Source organism: Chelonia mydas, chromosome 8, assembly GCF_015237465.2.
Source record: "Chelonia mydas isolate rCheMyd1 chromosome 8, rCheMyd1.pri.v2, whole genome shotgun sequence".
Classification (NCBI taxonomy): Eukaryota; Metazoa; Chordata; order Testudines; family Cheloniidae; genus Chelonia; species Chelonia mydas.
The window spans coordinates 50,728,881-50,750,631 of NC_057854.1; the positions used below are offsets into that span (position 1 = coordinate 50,728,881).

Consider the following 21,751-nt stretch of genomic DNA (forward strand, 5'->3'; position numbering starts at 1 on the left):
CAACAAAACTGCAAACAATTTCCAAAATGTCTGTTTTGCAGTCTAGTTTTTTAGATCACACCTCTTATGGATAAAGGGTTATGTTTCTTACGTAGTTTTGTTTTTCCAGAATCCATACTACTTTTGGCTATGATCTCATTAGCTAAGAAGAGTTGGGCTTGATTAATATTTGGGTGGGAGACCGCTAAGGTAAGCTTAGAGTCCTGCAAGAAGCAGTATTTCAGCAGGTGACACTCTACCCCATTAGTTAGCACTTAACCAATGCTTCAGCATGCTGCTGAATATTGGGATAAAGTACTGTTGGAGGTATTTATCTTTCTAATGAGACATAAAATTACAGTTTTAAGAATTAACACTTGTGACTAAACACCTGTGGAAGTTTTTGCAAGAGTAGTGGTGTTTGTGCTGGCCACATTTATTAAGGGTAAGGATGTTAATAATAGCCAAATATTAGTATTCACTGTTACTTCCTTCTTACCTTACATTCCTTCTGATTTCAGTTAGATATTGTATTATTCTCTTCTTCTAAAGCTGTTTGCATAGTGCTTGTATGGACTATCAGTTACTGAGTTTTACCCAAGAGAAAGCTGCATCTCAGTGGTGGAAGAAGGATTCTCATTATATATAAACATAATCTTATAAAGTACTTTAGAATCTGTCTGGATGACCCACTTCAGAAACTACTTAGTGACTTATGGTGTTTAAACTCTTTAGTTTGCAACAGACAAATATTTTTGTTGCATATATATTTTTATTTTTGGTTTTAAAATGATTTGTGCTTAATGGCAATAAAAACGTAATTAGCATTACATGTGCAATTTTGGATGGGAGTGCTTTTCTTTATGGGATAGTGCTAGGAATACATAACATGGGGAAAATCAGGAATCTTTATAATAGAACAAACAAGTGAATTTCAACTAATCACATACTACGTAACTCATACTTTCATTTACATAAATGCGAATATAATTTTAATTGCATTACTGAACGTTCAGATAATATTGAAGAGTGTGTGTGTGTGGTTTTTGCTTTAAGTGCTCTTTAATGACTTTAAGGTACAAATCATGTGTTGGGTCAGTGTGGAAGAGCACCACCACAGCAGGAGCTACAGTTGTCCCTAAAGTCGTCATGATGCCTTACAGAGCTCTAGGGTGAGCAAATGATATAGCATCTGTTTCCCTTTGCACCAGGCCAGCTTGCTGGCTTCCATGCAAGGTGGACAGCACAGGGTCTTGCCCCCTCCTCTTAGCAGAGGCAAGTACTCTTATGATACCAAACTATAAGCATCGGGCTGTCTGTATGGAGCATAAGGTATGGAGAGTCCCTCTGTTCTTTCTTCCCTCCTCATTGCATTGTGCACCCTTATGGGGTTAGGTACCAGTGTTGGCCTAAGAATTTTTTTAAAATCAAGCATTGTGAGGTGATAAAAATTAAGGGTTTGTCCACCCAGGGATCTCAGAAAAATTAGTCTAAGTTAACTAAAGGTGTCAATTTAAAGTGGATTAGCTAAACAGGAATAAGCCCCCATATGAGTGTTCTTATTTAGAATTAAAGTGGCCTTAATTTGGGTTAGCTTAATTCACTGAATTGAGATAAACTGAATTAAGGCCATTTTAATTCTGATTGACTGTCCCCATGGGGGTTTAATGCAGTTTAACTAGTCCACTGTAAATTCACACCTTTAGTTAATTAAGTTTAATTTTTCTGAGTGTCCCCGTGTAGACAAGCCCTAAGTATTGAGAGTGAAATTGTTCTTTTGACATTGAGACCAAAAGATGTGAAATATTTCTAAAGGTTTGTCTTCGTGGGGGAATAGGTATTGCTGAATAGCTATTCCTCACTATTTTCCCATGTGACACACTTATTCCACACTAAGAAAGCCTTTGTGCAGTTTAACTTCATCAATTTTGGAAGTGGATTAAACTAAACTGCACAAAGGTATTTTAATGCACAATAGGTATGTCCACATTGGGAGCTAGTGTGAAATAGCTATTGCACTTTAAAATCAAACTTCAGCTTATTCTGCACTTCTCCATGTAGTGCTTGGAGAACAAAAGATGTGAAGTATTTCTAATAGTGTTTCAACTCTACAGGGTTTGAATTCACTAATTTTGCAATGTAGGGAAGACAGTTAATTTGTCAGTATGTTTATCATTCATTGGAATATATAGGATGGTGTAAGAATGTATAGGGTGATGTAAGACATTCATATATCCTGAATGTAATAGAAGTAGAGAACTAAAAATAAAACAAAACCAAATCTAATAAGGACTATAAAGACCAAAAAAACCTATTCTCTAGTCATAGTGAGATTTACTGTATATGCTTGATAAATATTTGTACAAATCACTGTGGTATGGCTTTTGCTTTTTTAATTAAAAATGAAAGGATGGGGATTAAAAAAAAATCTTAACTATTCTGTTAATGTGTAGTGAGTGAGGTTCACATATGGTTACCTGTGCAGAATCACAAAGAATAAAGTTTCCATGAAACTCAGTCCCCTAAAGATAATAGCTACAATCACCCAAGGGTTCACCAGTTATACACTATAAAGATTTAATTAGGATACCATTTTTACGGTGTTATATAATATGGTTTGTTTTTAATGTATGAGCTTAACTTGCCTTCTGTGTAATCTTAAAATGTTTTATCAGTATTTTTAACCACTGTATATCCATCACTTTACTGCAGTTGGAGTATTTTTTCAGTTGTATGTGTTTTCATCTACAGAAACTTTATGAGCTGAATAACCTGCATGCCCTTATGGCAGTGGTGTCTGGATTGCAAAGTGCCCCCATCTTCAGGCTGACTAAAACTTGGGCGGTAAGTAAGCTCAGTAGGGTAATTTGTAATTTTGTTTATTCCTTCTTGAAAAATAGATTTATTATAACCTGTTGTAGCTTGCTTCAAGGATCCAATTATTATTAAAGATACTCTTGAATGCAATTATACTGCGTACAGTGTGTTTCTAGTAATGTAAGTCTCCATTCTCCACTTGAGTCTTTTTCGATTTTGACATTGAAATATTTTCCTTTGAAAAATTGTTTCCTGCAGATTCCTTTAAATACAGTGGTTCCTAATTTGGCCAAATGCTATTTTGTATTAGTTGTTGGAATATTATGAAGGCCAACGAGAATTGTATTTTAATCACGCAAGGGATCATATTGGACTTTTTTTTAGCTATAGAGAATAAATGTCCAAAAATTACTTGCTCAGATTCCATAAATAATTTTCTTGTTTCTATCACTGGTAACTAAACTTGACCTTTTTTCAGTGTTTTTCCAAATATATTTCATCGTAGTAAATGTACTGAACAGTATATTTGCATGTCTCATTTTTTAATATCATATTTTGAGAGTGAAGTTCTTTTTGTTTGACCATTTTTTTCCCTCTGCTGCACTGTATTTGGCTATGATAGAAAGTGAGATCTTTCTGTACAAGTTTCATTGGTCAGCACAATTTTGGGAATAGCTTTTTTGCTATTGTAATTGCTACCGCAGAACCAAGAAAAATATTGTCTGATTTTGCCATAAATTGTATGCCTGAATAGCCATACAGATGGGCTTTATCCTTTGCAATGTATTCAAACATGGTAAGGTTTAATCAGCTGTTGAAATACTTCTGTGTCTAAAGCATACACATGAATTGACTTGTAAAATGGCGGCTTACAGTTCTTAGCGAGGGCATATTGGTGGACAGAACTTTCTCATATGCTACCAGAATTACTGTATTCCTGCAAGCCAGAAGGCATTGTGAAATGTAGTATTTTTCAGTTAACACACACTATTCATGACCCTGTAGATTGTATAAGCTTAAGTAATCAGCTGAATATAATTCGCCTCAGGCAAGTTAGGCTTGTTCAGAATTCCAAGTAAACACCATGCAGGTCCTTATTTTTTGTATAATATTTTTTGTTTCAGAATGTCTTAAAATAGTCAAAAATTCAGAAAATTTCAATTGGCGTTTCAAGGTGCTCTGGGAGAGAACCCCCAAACCTCCCATTTATTTGTAATTCCCTCCCTTCAGTTCCCCCAATCTTACTTGGTTAACCACAAGGCCGTTGCCCGTTCCATTTTGCACTCTGCCAGGATCACCATCCACATCACAAGGGTGTGTCTCAGCCCTCCATCAGGGGATGCTCAAATTAAAGCCAGCTCAGCCCTTCCTCTGACTATTGAAATCTCAGGTAATCCAATTTTTGAAAAATCTTTGATTTTCATGGAGAACTGATTCTTCTTCTATTTCTGGAAAAGTGTTTTTAACACTTCAGACTTTCCTGAGGTGAGCCCAGCCATGCACTCCATCACCCTAAATGAGCCTTTTCAAATTCAAGTTGCATGGTAACCCCTGGAGGTGCATGCTGCAGACCTCTTCAGATATCTTTCTCTCTTGAAATCCAGTTTGTGTAAATTCTTTTGGAAGTAACATTTCCCTCTGGTTCTCAATATATAAAGGGGAAGGAAAGTCGTCTTAAAAATAGGAAGAGCCAACTCAGCATTGTCACCTGGGGAGTAGGTCATGCAATGCAATCAGTCCCCAAAATCTTCAGCTGAAGAAGCTGACATTTCCCACTCCCTCTTGAAACATTTTGAATCTTATGACTAGTCATCTCTTCCTGAATGAAGCTATTGGGGATGAAGTAGATCTTGTGCACTCCCGTTTAAAATTGGCAGATTGAGCTTCTCAGTTTATACAAACAGAACTGAAAATGAGACACACATGCAATTCCTCTGCCTTACCTATTCCAGATTCCTGGACAGAATAGTGGACTCATTCCTCACTATCCAGAGAAGAAAACAAAGTCATAAACAGAGTCCCCTTTAAAAATTAATGGGCTCAGTAAGCAAACCCATTGTCACCAAACACTTGTCGCCTTTTAAAATCAACTCTTCCTTTTTACATCTCAACAAGACCATTCTCAGCGTAGGGAAATCCTAATTAAAGTGGACTGAGCAAGCATTCTGAAAGAATTCATGGGTTGCAGGACTGAAAACACTCTAAAATGAGTCTCTGAATCCTTCCCTACTGCACTACAGGTAGTCATGTCCACTGTTGTCTTTGTTCACATAACTGTGTCTTTGCCACCAACATGCATGATACTGGAATGGCCCTTTACAAGGTTCTATTGGTCATTTTCACCTCATTGGCAGAGAAACTTTGTCTGCTTCAACTACAAGGACAATAGGCCAGATTGTTGCAGGTGGTTGGCTTCAGTATAAACCCCTTCAAAAAGGGAACATACCGACCACGCATGTCTGACCATAGACTTATCTATCACCCACTCTCTGCATTCTATGAAGAAGAGGGACTGGAGAGGAATGATTTAAAAAAAACCAAACCCCTGTTCCTTTTCTTTAAGTGTTCTCAGGTGGAACTCACGGCAAATCTTACAACGAGCTCGGGTCATTCTCATAGTACCCGCCTGGCCCCGACAGTCTTCTAGACATTTCAGTGGGAGCCCCAATTACCTTGCCGCTCTTCCCGGACCTTCTCACTCAGGACCATGGGTGTCTCCAGCACCCGAACCTGCAGTCGCTCCATCTCACAGCATGGAGGCTCCATGGCTGAATCCGTTCAAGCCCTCCTGTTCAGAACAAGTTAGACAGGTTCTTCTCGGCAGTCGGAAACCCTCCACTAGAGCCATGTATCTGGCCAAGTGGAAGAGATTTTCAATCTTGTCAGCTCAGCACGACTTGCCTGCGGCGCTAGCCTCAGTGCCCCAGATTTTGGATTATCTTTTCCACTTGAAGCAGGAAGGTCTCTCCTTGTCTTCTATAAGAGTGCACCTGGCTGCCATTTCGGCTTTCCATCCGGGGGTACAAGACTGCTCGATTTTCGCTAACCCCCTGGTCAGCCTGTTCCTGAAGAGCCTCGACAGGTTGTACCCACATGTCCGCCAACTGGTTCCTGCTTGGGACCTTAACTTGGTCCTCTAGGCTCATGGGGCATCCCTTTGAGCCTTTAGCAACATGCTCCCTGCTCTACCTTTCCTACAAGGTCGCGTTCCTGATGGTGATAACTTCAGCCTGGAGGATGTCTGAGCTCAGGATTCTAACGTCGGAGCCTCCCTACTCTGTATTTTTTTAAGGACAAGGTTCAGCTCAGGCCCTATCCAGCCTTCCTCCTGAAGGTTGTGTCGCAGTTCCACATCAACCAGAACATTTTCCTCCCAGTTTTCTACCCCAAACTTCCTGCGAGTAGCAGGGAGCAGAGGCTCCACACTCTCGATGTCTGCAGAGTGCTGGCCTTTTAAATTGAGAGGACAAAACTATTCAGGAAGTCAGTACAGCTCTTTGTTGCAGTGGCGGACAGGATGAAGGGTCAGCCTGTTTCGACACAGCGCATTTCATCATGGATTGTGGCCTGCATTACAGAGTACTACAGTCTAGCAGGGATCCCAGCGCCCCCGATAATGGCGTACTCTACAGGGGTGCAAGCTTCATCAACAGCTTTCCTGGCTCAAGTCTCCCGCCCCACCCCCACCAGGAAATCTGCAAGGCAGCGACGTGGTCATCGGTGCACACTTTTGCCGCGCACTGTGCGATTACTAGGCAGGCCAGAGATGATGAGGCCTTTGGTAGAGCGGTACCCCAATCAGTGGACAGCTCCAACCCCACCTCCTAAATTTGCTTGGGAGTCACCTGTTTGGAATCAACATGAACAAGCACTCGAAGAAGAAAAAACGGTTACTCACCTTTTGTAACTGTTCTTTGAGATGTGGTGCTCATGTCCATTCCAATACTCATCCTCCTACCTCTCTGTCGAAGTAGCTGGCAAGAAGGAACTGAAGATGTCAAGGTTCCCTTCTTACTCTGAACTTTAGGATATAGATGTGGGGACCTGCATGAAAGACTCCCTAAGCTTATTTCTACCAGCTTATTTCTAAAAACTTCCCCAAGGTACAAATCCTTCCTTGTCCTTGGATGGGTACTGCTGCCACCACCAAGTGAGTTAGACAAAGATTCAGGAAAAGGGCCACTTGGAGTTCCCGTTTCCCTAAAATATCCCCCCAAACCCTTTCACCCCCTTTCCTGGGGAGGCTTGAGAATAATCTACCAACCAAATAGGTAAACCAGGTGAACACAGACCAGACCCTTGGTTTTTAGGACACTAAAAACCAATCAGATTCTTTAAAAAAACAGAACTTTATTATAAAGAAAAAAAAAAGTAAAAGAAACACCTCTGTAAAATCAGGATGGAAGGTAATTTTACAGGGTAATAAGATTCAAAATACAGAGGATTCCCCTCTAGGCAAAGCTTTAAAGTTACAAAAAAAACAGGGATAAACCTCCCTCTTAGCACAGGGAAAATTCACAAGCTAAAACAAAAGATACTCTAACGCATTTCCTTGCTATTACTTACTATTTCTGTAAGTTAGATGTATCATTCAGTAGGAGCTAGATTACTTGCTTGGTCTCTCTCTTTGTCTCAGAGAGAACACACACAAAGAGACAAAAACAAAAGCCTTCCCCACACAGATTTGAAAGTATCTTCTCCCCTTATTGGTCGTTTTGGTAAGGTGCCAACCAGGTTATCTGAGCTTCTTAACCCTTTACAGGTAAAGGAGGGATTTTATGCTACCCTTAGCTGAATGTTTATGACAGAATGGGTGGCGGGTCAGCAGGGCTATATGTTAGGCGCCATGATGGCACAACTCCAGGGGGCGCCCAGGCCAACCCAACGAATGCTGCTAAGGGAAAAATCTTCCGGCCAATGTGCACGTACGTGCATACACACACCTGATTGGAATGGACATAAACAACACATCTTGAAGAACAAGTTACAAAAGGTGAAGAACTTATTATCTGGATAATTGGCTAGTTCGTGCACTATCAAGCGACTTCAGTCTCTCTTCAGCCCCAAAGTTCTTCACCAAATGCATTATCCAGATAAGGAAATATTTGAGATAATTGGCTCGTTCGTGCACTATCAAGCGACTGGGTCCAGAGCAATGTCCTACTCATCAGACAAATGTTCTTCCATTTAGGGCTGAAACTAAATTTGGAGAAGTCACGATTAAAAACCCACTCAACTCATAAGTCATAGAAGCAGACCACGATGCCAGAACAGCCATAGCTGATTTCCCAAGGGAGTGTTATCAATATCAATCTGTAACCACCCTTTCCAACAGCCTAAAGTCCAGGACAAGAAGAACAGTGCCTGCCTGCCTGCCTTCAGCTCCTGGGTCACATGGTCTCATACATATATGTAACTTAGTATGGCAGAGTTCACTTTCACTGTCTGCAGACCTGACTTGATTTGGTATATCACCCAGAAATCCTCTGGACATGCGGATTTGCGTACCTGAATTGGTAGCTGGATCCATAAAATGTATGTAGAGGAGTTGCATTTCTGTCTTGAGAACCAACTGTTACTCTGGTAACAGATGGGCCCCCCCAGCCATTGGTAGATGCATCTCAGTCAATTTCAGGCGCAAGCTTCTTGGTTACCTCAGGAGGTTTCCTTCCACATAAACATGTTGGAGCTCTGAGCTATTCATCAGGCCTGTGAGATATTTATACCCACCGTTGAGAACCAATGGTGCAAGTTCTCACGGACAACACCACTGCCGTGGTGGTTGTAGTTGTTTTTTAACAAGCAGAGAGGAGCACAAATCTCCCAACTGTGCAAGGAGGCTGTCCTCCTATGGAATTTGTGAATCCTTCACAATGTTTCCCTGAAAGCCTTTCACCTTCTGGGAGTAAGAAACATGCTAGCAGATTTCCTCAGCAGGGTTTTCATAGACCAACATGAGTGCTCAATCAAGAAAGACTTCCTTCTTCAGATTTTCCACTGCTGGAGGTATCTATAAATAGACTTGCTAGTGATCAACCTCAACAGCAAATGCATGAGGTTTTGCTCCAGAGCGGGCCTCAGCCCAAGTTCCATTATAGATGGTTTTCTTCTCTGGTCTGGAAACCCCCACCTGCATTCCTTCCAGTTCCTCTAATTCCAAGAGTACTGAGGAAACCGAAACAAGAAAGAGCGTCGTTAATCCTTATTGAACCAGCATGGCCAAGCCAGTATTGGTTCATGGATCTACATCGACTGTCTATCCACTCACAGATAACTCTAGTACTAGTCACAGATTTTCTAACTCAGCACCAGGGCAAATCTCTACATCCAAACCTCAAATCATTCCACTTTACTGTGTGAACACTCAGAAGAAATTGTTGCCAGGAGGTTCAAACCATCTTGGTGAGCAGCAGAAAGGAATCCACTGGAGCCAGGTATGCCGTTAAATGGAAAGAGATTTTCCATTTGGGTACAATCCCACAGTTTATTGCCCCATCTCACAGAGGTTACACATGTGCGGGACTATCTTCTGCATCTGAAATCATCAGGCCTTTCAAATAATTTTGTGATAGTTCACCTAGCCTCTATTTCTGCATTATCTCCATCAGTAGATGTTTTTTCCATCTTCTTTCATCCCCTCATTTCTTGGTTTTTGAAAGGACTAATCAACATTTACCCTCCCTTGTCTGCTTCTGTACGTGTCTGGTATTTAAATCTAGTTCTCTCCAAATTGATGACCCCTGATTGAGAGCCTATGACTACAACTTCATTACCTTCATTGTCAATGAAGACTCTGTTTTTGGTAGAAGATCTGCAAGGAGGTTTCAGAACTTCAGCCTTGCTTGGCTGATCCTTCTTTCACGGTCTTTCATAAGGACAAGATATCCATTAAGCTATATCCAAGTTTATGTCTAGGGCAACCTCAGCCTTCCATCTAAGCCAAATGTTTAATTTTTGGTGTTTTTTTTTCCCCCAAAACCCCATTTATCTGAGGCTGAAGAAGCACTCCATGCTTTGGATGTTCATAGAGCCCATTGCATTTTACTTGGACCATGCTAGATCCTTCAGGTACCACATGTACCAAATATACCAAATGACTGGAGCATAGCCAATGTGATTCCAATTTTTAAAAAGGGCTCTAGAGGTGACCTTGGCAGCTACAGGCCAGTAAGCCTCATTTCAGTACTGGGCAAATTGGTTGAAACTATCGGATACATAGATGAACATAATTTGTTGGGAAATAGTCAACATGTTTTTTGTAAAGGGAAATCATGCCTCACGAATCTACTAGAATTCTTTGAGGGGGTCAACAAGCATGCGGACAAAGGAGATCCAGTGGATATAGTGAATTTAGATTTTCAGAAAGTCTTTGACAAGGTCCCTCACCAAAGACTCTTAAGCCAAATAAGCAGTCATGGGATAAGAGGGAAGGTTCTCTCATGGATTAGTAACTGGTTAAAAGATAAGAAACAAAGGGTAGGAATAAATGGTCAGTTTTCAGAATGGAAAGAGGTAAATAGTGGTGTCCCCCAGGGATCTGTACTGGGCCCAGTCCTATTTAACATATTCATAAATGATCTGGAAAAAGGGGTAAATGGTGAGGTGGCAAAATTTGCAGATGTTACAAAACTACTCAAGATAGTTAAGTCCCAGCCAGACTGCGAAGAGCTACAAAAGGATCTCACAAAACTGGGTGACTGGGCAACAAAATAGCAGGTGAAATTTAATGTTGATAAATGCAAAGTAACACACATTGGAAAACAAAATCCTAACTATACAGTACAATGATGGGGTCTAAATTAGCTGTTACCACTCAAGAAAGAGATCTTGGAGTCATTGTGGATAGTTGGGAATCATCAGGAAAGGGATAGATAATAAGACAGAAAATATCATATTGCCTCTATATAAATCCATGGTACGCCCACACCTTGAATACTGCGTGCAGATGTGGTTGTCCCATCTCAAAAATGATATTTTGGAATTGGAAAAGGTTCAGAAAAGGGCAACAAAAATGATTAGGGGTATAGATTGGCTTCCGTATGAGGAGAGATTAATAAGACTGGGACTTTTCAGCTTGGAAAAGAGGCGACTAAGGGGGGATATGATGGAGGTCTATAAAATCATGAGTGGTACAGAGAAAGTAAATAAGCAAGTGTTATTTACTCCTTCTCATAATACAAGAACAAGGGTCCACCAAATGAAATTAATAGGTAGCTGGTTTAAAACAAACACAAGAAAGTATTTTTTCATGCAATGCACTGTCAACCTCTGGAATTCCTTGCCAGAGGGTGTTGTGAAGGCCAACACTATAACAAGGTTCAAAAGGGAGCTAGATAGATTCATGGAAGATAGGTTCATCAATGGCTATTAGCCAGGATGGGCAGGAATGGTGTCCCTAGCCCCTGTTTGCAAGAAGCTGGGATTGGGTGACAGGACATGGATCACTTGATGATAACCTGTTCATTCCCTTTGGGGCACCTGCCACTGGCCACTGTGAGAGGACAGGATGCTGGGCTTGATGGACCTTTGGTCTGACCCAGTATGGCCATTGTAATGTTAGGTCTTTCCCCCAGAATCTTTGTAAACTATACTGAAATAATTAAAGGTCAATCAGTGTCATCTCAATGCATCTCACATTTGGTTTCTGTCTGTACAAAATTTCTTTTACAATCTTGCTAAAGTCTCTTCTCCATCAAGAATAGCAACTTACTCAACCTCATCAGCTTTCCTGAGCAATGTTCCAATAACTAATATGCATGCATATTGTACTTGTGGTCATCTGCATGTACTTTACACTCTTTATGCCATCACTCATCCCTCTCATGATGAAGCTAACTTTGGCAAATGGGGGGTTAGTCTCTGTTTGGATGAGCCAAAGTTCCTGGTCCTGTAAGGGAACTGCTGATGTGTCACCTACAGTGGAATGTATATGTGCACAATTACTCAAAGAACAAGTTACTGTAAGGTAAATAATTTTTTTCTTCATGTGTGCTGGTATTTCTTCAAACATATGGGGTCTTAAAATTGTAGAATGGGGACCCTCCTTATAGATTGAGGATCTCCCCATGCAACATTACTTATGTCTCCTTTTCCCCACAAAACTCCTTAAAATACCAGCAGTTCTGAACAATAACTAGGAACAATCATCCCCCAGCCCTTGCTTGCTGTCGCTATATCAGGCACACCATCTCCCCTCTGGGCATCCTCTTCCCCCACCCCCGTGATACCACCTGTGAGAAGTTGAGCTCAGGGATGTGACATTCCATGGAAAGGACCCCCAAGGCACAGAGATCTGTTTGCTTCACCAACAAGACAGAGAACCCTCTTGCCCCCCAGCTGGGAACAGGTCACTGATTCCTGTGCAGTCCCAGGAAGATAAGTGGAGGTGGACATGTTGTGATGGGGAGGATAGTGGCAGCACCCGTGCTGCTGGTGGGTGGGACTGTGTCTCAGGAACTAGGACCTGCTCTCTCTTGGCTCCTAGCCCCGGTATCCCACCTCTGAGACAGGAAAGATGATGATTTTGCGATCTGAGAGTATTGAAAAAACTGCTGCAAGCCTTTGCTATCCTGGAGTTTTGGAATTCACCCTGATGAAGCCCCGTACGTCAAGCATAACTGCACAAATCACCAGTAGTTTGTTTCATAAACAGTTTTTTTCTATTTGTTGCTTTTCCCCCCTGTTGTTCTGTCCCCCAATATTAACGCTGATGTTAACTTCACAGTTTTCCAGGTAAGTTTTTGCACTGATTTTTCACCCTTTTTTTAATTTTTGAAATAAATACTGATACATTTCCTGGAAACTTTAGAAAAAATATAAACTGGAAACAAAGGTCCTTGCACATGGTGAAAAGACATGAATTCGTCTAGAGTAATTATGCAGCAAATACTTATTTTGAGAAGACAAACCTAAAAGGTAAACTTCATGTCCCGAATGTTGGAGCCTGATAATAGCGGAAAAATCAGACATCCTTGCTAATACTTTGAGCTCTAACAGTAGCCCAATATATTTAAGATCTACAGAAGTCTTCAGTGTTACTGAGCATGAGGTGCTGCTAACGCAAATGGTGGGACCTCCAACTAAATATGGAGATGATGCTGGTTTGAAAAATGAAGTATTTCAAAGACATGGCTATGATCATGGCATCTAAATTGTCTAGACTTGAACTCCAGCTACCTAAGAGACTGCTTTTCCCTCTATGCTCTGCCACAGTGTCTCCTCTCTGCAGAGATATTGAAACTATTACATGAGTTCCCAACAAGCCATTATCCTCATGGCTGTCCTCAGCTCTGTATCTTTTCCTGGAAATCTGCAAGAGCCCTTACCTAGCAACATGTCATAGTAGATGTAAGACACAACTGTTTCATAGATGGGCTCAGGGCCAGAACTTCAAGGAACACAATTTTCTGGATGACAATTCTCTCCCTTTAAAAATGGCATCTCTCTGAAAGCTGATGTAATATTTGCTGCATCCTAGTGAGGGTTAGTGGGCAGAAAATATAGGTAAGAAAGGCAAAAGGTGTAAAATAAATGCAATTATATTTTTGCAGAAGCTCATAGATTTGGTCCATCATTGTCATGGAAACCCAGGTAGATTTTGGTTGTAGTGGCGGTGTAAAATCTCAAGATTATGTACCTACACACCTAAGATATCTCCTCATTACATTCTTTTAACTACTAATTACTGTACATCTTCACATATAGCTAAAACTTTGGTTGAGAGACTAGAACACCTAGTCTCCTGCCAAAATGGTCAATCTAAACATTTTTCTACATTTCCTTAAATTTTGGGCCAAAAATGAAGTAAAACCATTAATGTAGCTACTCAGTGGTAGTTCTGTTAAAGTTCTCTCTTGAGTGCAGTATTTTCTAATTTAACATCTCATTCCTCACACAGATAACTCAGCTATAGTTAATTCTGTTGAGCACAGTATGGATTTACAGCAAAAGATAGTTTTGTTTTTGTTTTTTTAAATTTGGTGTTATAACTGATGATCCTGTGGCAAAAAGATCCAATAAAACTGCCTTTTTGCTGACAGAGCAATATACAAGGTGGTTTGTGCTCAAACCATTGTACTTTTCTGTGGAGAAGGCAGATCAAGCCCCTATTGCATCTTTCTCTTACTAAACAGAATTTTTGTATGTGAATACCAGTATGTCTGCATCAGGCTATACATTGATTGATTTTTAAAGAATTATAGTTTAATTTTAAAATTTTCATTAGATTTTAATGCTCTTATTTCTTTCACTTGAAAATAAACTTATTGGAAAAGTTCAGAGTTTACAGGTCATGAAGTTTCAAGATAAAGAAACCATAAGAATATCAATAGCTCAACCAAAACGGCATGGTTGTGAAATAGGGCTTTGTTACGGACCTATGGTGTTAGGGCAACCATATTTCCTGCAATCAACTTGGCTTCACTCCCATTGGGAGCAATGGACATTTTATGCTAATGAGACTTTTAGCTTCACTCCTATTGAGAGCAATGGAAGATAGTGACCGTTTGAAAGAGGGTAGATCTTCATGGAATTCTTTGTATTAGAACATTATTGGTGCATACCTGCTGAAGAAGAAACTTTCAATAATGGAGAATAACAGTAAAAAAAAAAAATTAATCCTTTAAAAAAATGTAACTAGTGCATGAGATTTCATTGAATTTTAACTGATACAGAAGTTTTAATAGTCTGTATTATTTCATTATTAAGGTAATTCAAGACCAAAAAAAAATGGTTTGATAGGTGCTAAATTTCTTAAAGAATCCATTTAAAAATTAATTTTAACTCATAAATTAACCCATTTTCTTGTAAATTCTCAGAAAATATATTCTATACTTGAAGAGTAAGAGCTGTAATTTTTGGGATGATACTCAGTATTCTTCATATATAACAAACTGGCTGAATCCTGCTTTAAGTGCAAAATTCATCTCAACCCTAAATGAACTGCAACCGTTCTATCTTTGTCTTTCTTTTCTAGTTATTGAGCCGAAAAGACAAAACTACCTTTGAAAAATTGGAGTATGTTATGAGTAAAGAAGATAATTACAAACGACTTAGAGACTATATTAACAGCTTGAAGATGACTCCTTGTATTCCTTATTTAGGTAGGTAAGCTTAATAACTTTGGTGTGCAGTATTAAGGCAATAGTACTTGCACAGTGACTTGCAGAAAAACTAAAAGCCATCTTTTAAGCTGTATTTGAGAGTCTTTTAGTGCTTTTACAAAGAATGTAGAACCACTTGGTTGGCTGTAAATGTTTTGTATATAGCAAGAAATAACTTTTCTACTTAAGAAGAAAAATTCCCATTAAACCTTTCAAGTGCTCCTAAGATTTTGCATAGAGTATCAGTTTTCTTGGAGATGTGTAGATTTAATGGTTGACTCATGAAGAAGCAGTTTGAGACTGTTACGCCTGGCAGTTCTTTCCAAGAACTAAACATTTGACTATAGATTTAATAATGAAAAGATATCAGTCACTAACTTCAGAGTCAGCATAACTTCTGGAATCTGTTTTAAATGTTGTGGAACCTGATTTCTATTGCATATATTGTCACTTTGATTACACTGAAGTGACTAGGATATTAAATTGGTGCTACAAAATATAAAAAAAAATAAAATGGGTGATTTATAGAGATTTATCATGAATAGTTTGCCTTCCTATGTTTCCAAGAAATCTTTACTGATTTATTTATATATTTGCTTACTGTATATAGTTTTTATTGCTATGATGATCAAATATTTTCACCAGCTTTTTGGAATTACTTGATTCTAAAGAGCAGCTTTAATCAGGATTAGTGCCTACCCGTGTATTTTTGATATTTTTGTTGTTGAATGTTAATTATATAAAACTTCAGTAATTATACAAATGTTAAAGAAATGCTTGTCTGACTGTTTCCCTCTCCCAGAAACATCAGGCAGATCACATTAGTCCATCCCACGTAATATGCATTGTGTGGAAGACATCAGTTATTCCTTTATCTACATCAAGATGAGCTCCAGGGGCCCATTACAGTTGACTAGACTTGGTGATCTCCCCCACCCCAACCCTAAATATGCTGTTTTCTCTTCCTCACTTATTTGGGCTATTTTAAGTCCTCTTGGACGTGGGGATTAGAAATCCTTTATTGTGCTAACATCCACATTTCTGTCATGATAGATACTTCTGCCTCTGTATTTTATGGGGGGTAAAAAATTAGTTCTGTCAGACAGGTAACAAGGGAATGTTCAGCCCCCTGCAGCTCCCACTAGTTTTGTTCTGCTTCAACAGCAGCAGGCAGAGTTAACCAGACCTTTGCACTGAAGAGGTTTTCTGAGGAATTTTTTTTTAACTGTGATTCTGAATTAGCAATTTGGTTCTATAATTTAATCTTCTAAATGTCAGCTGTGTCTCAGGTTTGTTGGCCTTATAAGTTGTCCCCCTCAGCTCTGCTTACTCTTGTGAAATACTGAAGCAGCTGATGTCCCTTTCATATGACTTTCACTCAATCAAAAAGAACAGCGGGGAAGGGGAAATACTTTGTTCAATGATACCCACTCTTTAGAATCAGTTTATTGAACCTACTTTCTACCTCTTTGGCAATTCCAGCTTGAGTTTAGCAGTGACTCTGCTCATGAACTCCTGTATAGAGAGATTAATGTTTCATGTACTTTAAAAACAGATTTTCAGGTATTCAGATATATGGCATAGGAGATTGAATAATTAGATCTGTAATCCTTGCAATCAGATCAGAACTGAACCTGGGTGGGGGGGCATAAAACATAATTAGAATGGAATTTTAAGATTTGACTTCTTCCAAACCTCCAAGATGAGAAAATGTTTTCCCTAGAGTATTGGAAAGCTCCAACTTCCAGCTATTCAAAGGTTTTTTAGCATTAGCTTTTATCTGTTATGGGTTTATGAGATGATGTCAGACCAAGCAAAAACAATTTACAAGATAGGCCAGGCTGCTTTCAGCATCCCAGGTATCCTGGGCTTCTCTGCTTCTTGCTTAAACAGTCTTTTTGTTAGCTAATGTTTTAGAAGTAAAATATCTATTTTTCTCTATCTAGCTGATTTGGATTTTTTCTATTGCTTCCTTAAGTGTACAAAATACAAATATATGCAAAATTGGCAAGGGAAAACAGAAAAATACTGGAAAACTGTATGATTGTTCTTCCTTTTATTTCAAGTTTGTGCCAGTGCAAACATCTCCCTTTAGACACATGAACAACATTTTGCCCAAATTCTGCTGTAGAGTAAGTCTTTGGACATAACACGTCAATTTATTAAAGTCTAATGTGTATTTTCTTTGTAGAAATTAAAAATGGGTTTAGTTGATGTCTGTAATGCTTCTTGCGGGGACCAGGTGTAGTTTAAAAACTAGTCTATCATCTGGCTTTATACAGTACTAGTTGTTATTAGTGACAAGAATGTCGTATGCTTCCATTTTAATTCTCCAGAGGAATAGTGAATTAAATATACTTTTCTGGGGTGCTTTCTCTTAACTTCTTACGGATAAATGGCTGGAAAAGCAAATGAAAATGGTTTGGAACAGTAATCTTAGTAAATCTGGAACTGACTTGGAAGCTTAACTGTTCAATTCAGTTAATCTCTTCCTGCAATGAAAAATGTAACTTGTAGTAAGACCTGTTCAGAATTTATAAGAATATTCTCTCTAAAGTTTGTTAACTAGGGATTTTTACTGAAATGAGTAGAAGAATATTCAATACAAGAGCAATTTGCTAATGTTTCTGATTTTCCACTTGTTGGCTATAATCTATTAAAGGTTTTTTGTTTGTTTTCTGTTTGGTATGTAAAACGTATACAGAAAGAAATATTGCTTCTGTGTTAAATTACATATAAAATGCTGTGAAAAGATTAACTGGTTTAATGGCTCTGCCATGGCATGACAATCTTAGTTTGGAAAGCAACTTTGGATATCACACTCCAGGAACTGGGAGAATGGCATTGCTTTATAAAGGTAACTTTTCTGGACTTATAAGGCAGGTTGATTGCCACATGCTGTCTGAGATCCCTGCTGCTAACAGACACAGAGTTGCATTGGCACTGGTCATGAAGGACCCTGCTGATAGTGGGATTGGTAAGGACACAAAAAGAGGAGGACTGTGGTGTTGTCTCAGAAGTTTAAAAGGAGTTCAGTTTTGTCTCCAAAATTAATATGGGTGTATCTTCACTGCAGAGTTAACTTGGGCTCTTATTTGCATGTTGTCCCTAAACTGTCTCTTACAGACACACAAACCTCTGTCCTGAATTTGTTGCTTTCTCTTGGGGCTTGCTGGTACATCTGTGGTTATAGGCTAAAGCACAAGTGAGCATGAAGGCTAAATCGCATGTGATGATAGTCCTCCAGTTCCTTCTCATAATTCCCCCTGAGCCAAGAAGGTCAGGCACATTCTTCCACAGTTCACTGGGAAGGAATCCGAGCATCTCCACTTAGTGAGGTACTAAGAACCATCAGATTTGCCCCCAGAATTCCTAGTGACATACAGGTGAGTGGAGCACCAATGTGCACTCAGTAACTCAAATGTGGCTTTTCAGTGTGGCCATTCATACCCAGGCTAGGCTAACCTGGGTGCTCAAACCTAGATGCCAATCACCCAAGTTAATTCTGTAGTGAAGACATATCTTATATGGCCAATTTAAATTGTCAACGCAAACTGAGAATGGATAAGTCATGTGTGTTTTATTCTAAGCAAAATATAACCTTTCTGAAAAAGGTTTATAATGGAAATTCTGACAAAGCCCTTGTTATAGTTGTGCTGCCAACTTCACAGTAAAACAAGTGGGTCATACTGCTAGAAATAAAAGATGTTTTCTTGACCTAAAATTTACTACTCCTTGAAATAGTCTTTTATATTTGTGTTTCACTGAAGGTGAGATTAGTTGTGCTAAGCTGTTGGAGCTGGGGGAGCGGGGAAGAAGAGGTTTTCAGAGTAAAGGTGTAAACATTTGTCTGGCGAGTACTAGTCTGGCAAATCATAAGGAAAAAATTGTGAATTACTGCTCTAAATCTGAAAATCATTAAAAATTTTATTTGTTCTTGTCATAAATTAAGAACAATCTTAAATGTTGTGTTGGGGATTTGGCACTTTGACAACACTCATTCTGTAGGAAAGAGAGAAAAATAGAATAGTGTGCTGCATAGGGGTATGGAACATGATAAATATTCTCCATGTATAATTCTTGTAGGCATGCCTATTTCATTTGCCTAATGGGGAGGCAATACAATTTATACTACTGAGGATGTTACTCTGGGAAAGAAAATTATGCAGAAAAATACCTTTAGTCAGGCAAAAATTGAAGTCAGTAAATTGAGCAAATCTTCCAAGTGCACTGCTTATGGTTTCCCTTGAGATGTGATTTTTGCAGTCTTGTAAGTCTTCCCTTGGGGAAATAATTTGTGTATGTGTATATATGTGTATTTAATGTGTGTGTGGGTGTATGTATTGCATACAAAAAACGTACATTAAAAGAACAGTATTAAGGTTGCAATGTCAAGCACTCAGAAGTTAAGAAATGTCAGAATGAAGGTTGCCTATGCAACCTTAACTGGTTCCCTTGTGTGTATGCATGGCAGTCTTTAATTACATGATCGGGTTTTTTTTCTAAAGGATACTGCTTCATTCAGTGCACTGGATGAACGATGCTCACTTAATGAGCTACTGTTTAATAATGTTTCTCCTTGTACATTCTGTGGCCCTATGCTTTATTTACTGCATGCTATTCAAACTCTACTCTGGAAACAGAATTGTTAATTTCCTCCTGGGTTTTCCTATGGCGCTCATCACTATAGTATCTGAATGCGTCACAAACAGTGAATTGTATTTTCATAACACCCCTATAAGATGAGTTGATATTATCCCCATTATATAGATGGGGAATGGAGGGATAGAGATTAAGGTCAAAAGTATCCACTAATTTTGAATGCACAATTTGAAACACCTAGGAGATGGGGGGGTTTTAGTGTGTATAACATTATATAGCAGTTACTGTTTTGGGGGGATTTTTGAAACTTTTTATTAAGGCAAAGTTGCAATAAAACATTAACATACTATATTGTACATTACTTATTCAGAATCAGGTTAATATGCAAAGAACCCAACTAATATATTTAAAGCACAGTTCTTTGAGTGGCTCTGCATAGTCCCTTTTATGGATACTGCACCGCCTTTTGGTCCCTAATGGTAGAATCCTCTCTAAGCAGTGTCTGTGCTTGCATGCCCCTCGTGTTTCTACCCTCAGCATCTCTGAATATGCTGAGGGAAAGAATGTACAGCGCCTTCTACTAACTCAGTTCCTTCCAACTGTTGTGCCAGGTGGAAGTGAACTGCTCTGATCCTCTCAGTCTGGGGGTTTTCTCCCTTTCTTGGTGTCTTTGTAATTGTTTAGTATAGTTATAGTTCAGTGATAAGTATACTTAGTTAAGTTAGTAGTCAGTTCTGGGTTATGGTGGAACTGAAGAAAAAGAAGAAGCCGGTATTCAACTGATGTGCTTCGTGTCCCGTTGTTTTCCTGGTGTTGGATAAATGTCTTAGATGCCTGAAGTACTTGGCAGAGAGCCACTCTCCTTCTCGGTGTTCCATCTGGTGGACTTTCATGCCCAGAGTTCACAAGGAGAGGCAAAGATTGCAGGTGCTTAACCTTAAGAAGGCTCTTGAAGCTAAACCTTCTAGTTTTTGGCATTTGTTGGATCCAAGATCTAAGGAGGCCAGTCTCTCTGCTCCTGTGACTTTCTCCAGCAAGTCAAAGCAGCTTAAAGATTCCAGGAAATTGGAACGTTCAGTGGGTCTGGCTTGGGATCCTGTTGCTCGAGTGGTCAGGACTTTGAAGGCACAAATGATGGGGAAAGTCAGGCTGCCTGCTGCAGAACCAAGAGCCGTATTGTCAACTCCGGCTGTGTCAATTTCAGAGAAGCAGCAAGGGAGGAATTGGACGTTGTTAGCAGTGCCAGATCCCGCAAGTGAGATTTATTGGATCTGTCCAGTTCTGATAGGGTCTCTACTTTTCCAGGTTCTGATTTGAGGACTAAAGACTAAATTTGAATATTTCATTAGATCATCATGCACTATCAAGATCTGTGGCTTCAACCTCAGGTCCCGGGTCCATCTTCAGATCCACAAAAGATTTTTACTGGCTTCCAAGCATTCCTTGAATTGAAAGTTAGAAGGTCTTGAGGAAGAGACAGGGCTTCTTCTGTTCAGAGGTTGACAGCATCTTCACCTAAGAGGAAAACAGGGGATTATGAGTCTTTCCTTTGATTCTTTTTTACCACCTCCTCCTCTTAAGACACCTACAAGGTCTCCAGAAATAATTTTTTCTCTTGTTCATTTCTCTCCACATCTGGGGTCTGTTCCTTCTCCAGTGTGCTCTGTCATGGATCTGAGGCCGGATCTGTGTTTAGAGGAGGATAGAATAGAGAGACTTGTTTCCTCCTGGTTCATGCTTCCTTTGCTCTTTCTCCTATGGTATGTTCCCAATTCCCAGTTTTTGGGGTGACTAGTAGTCCTGGGCTCCATGACCTTATTGGGTGCCACCACAGGAATTTTTCAGTTGTCCTCCTTATGAACTGGAAAGGTGATGTTTCATCTTTAAAGGATTCAGCAGTGGAGAAATCCTCGTATTGGTTCCACTGGTGCCATTTGCATCCCAGACAGTGATGAAGAAGATGAGGCAATGGCTCCTCTTTTTGAACAAGAGTATACTGACACAGATTATGATCTTGATTTGTCATCAGATAGCATGTGAGAGTGGCTTCTGCCTCTTCCTCTCTGGGGATGCTCTGCAATTCCATGACCTGATGGATTGCATGGCATCCATGTTGAACATACCTTCAGTAACTGGAGGAAACCCATCCAGTGTTTGACATTCTTGGGGCTACCTCCAAGAGTAGGAGGTCATTACCGATTCTCGATGGTCTGCTGTACTCTGCTAAGACTGTTTGGTCCACTCCTGCTTCT

The 21,751-nt window shown here is 39.6% G+C and overlaps 1 protein-coding gene across 18 annotated transcripts in view; it reads left to right on the forward strand.

Annotated features, from left to right (window-relative positions):
- The window catches only part of RALGPS2 (Ral GEF with PH domain and SH3 binding motif 2), a 255,535-nt gene that overhangs the window by 121,248 nt on the left and 112,536 nt on the right, over nt 1-21,751 (forward strand). For all 18 annotated transcript variants that reach the window (XR_005226552.2, XM_043552512.1, XM_043552516.1 and 15 more), the window contains 2 exons: nt 2,731-2,823; nt 14,771-14,897. Coding sequence is in view for 17 of the 18 variants with exons in the window: in XM_043552512.1 (XP_043408447.1) it covers nt 2,731-2,823; nt 14,771-14,897 (220 nt within the window). In the remaining variant the exon portion in view is untranslated. The remainder of the gene's footprint in view (nt 1-2,730; nt 2,824-14,770; nt 14,898-21,751) is intronic.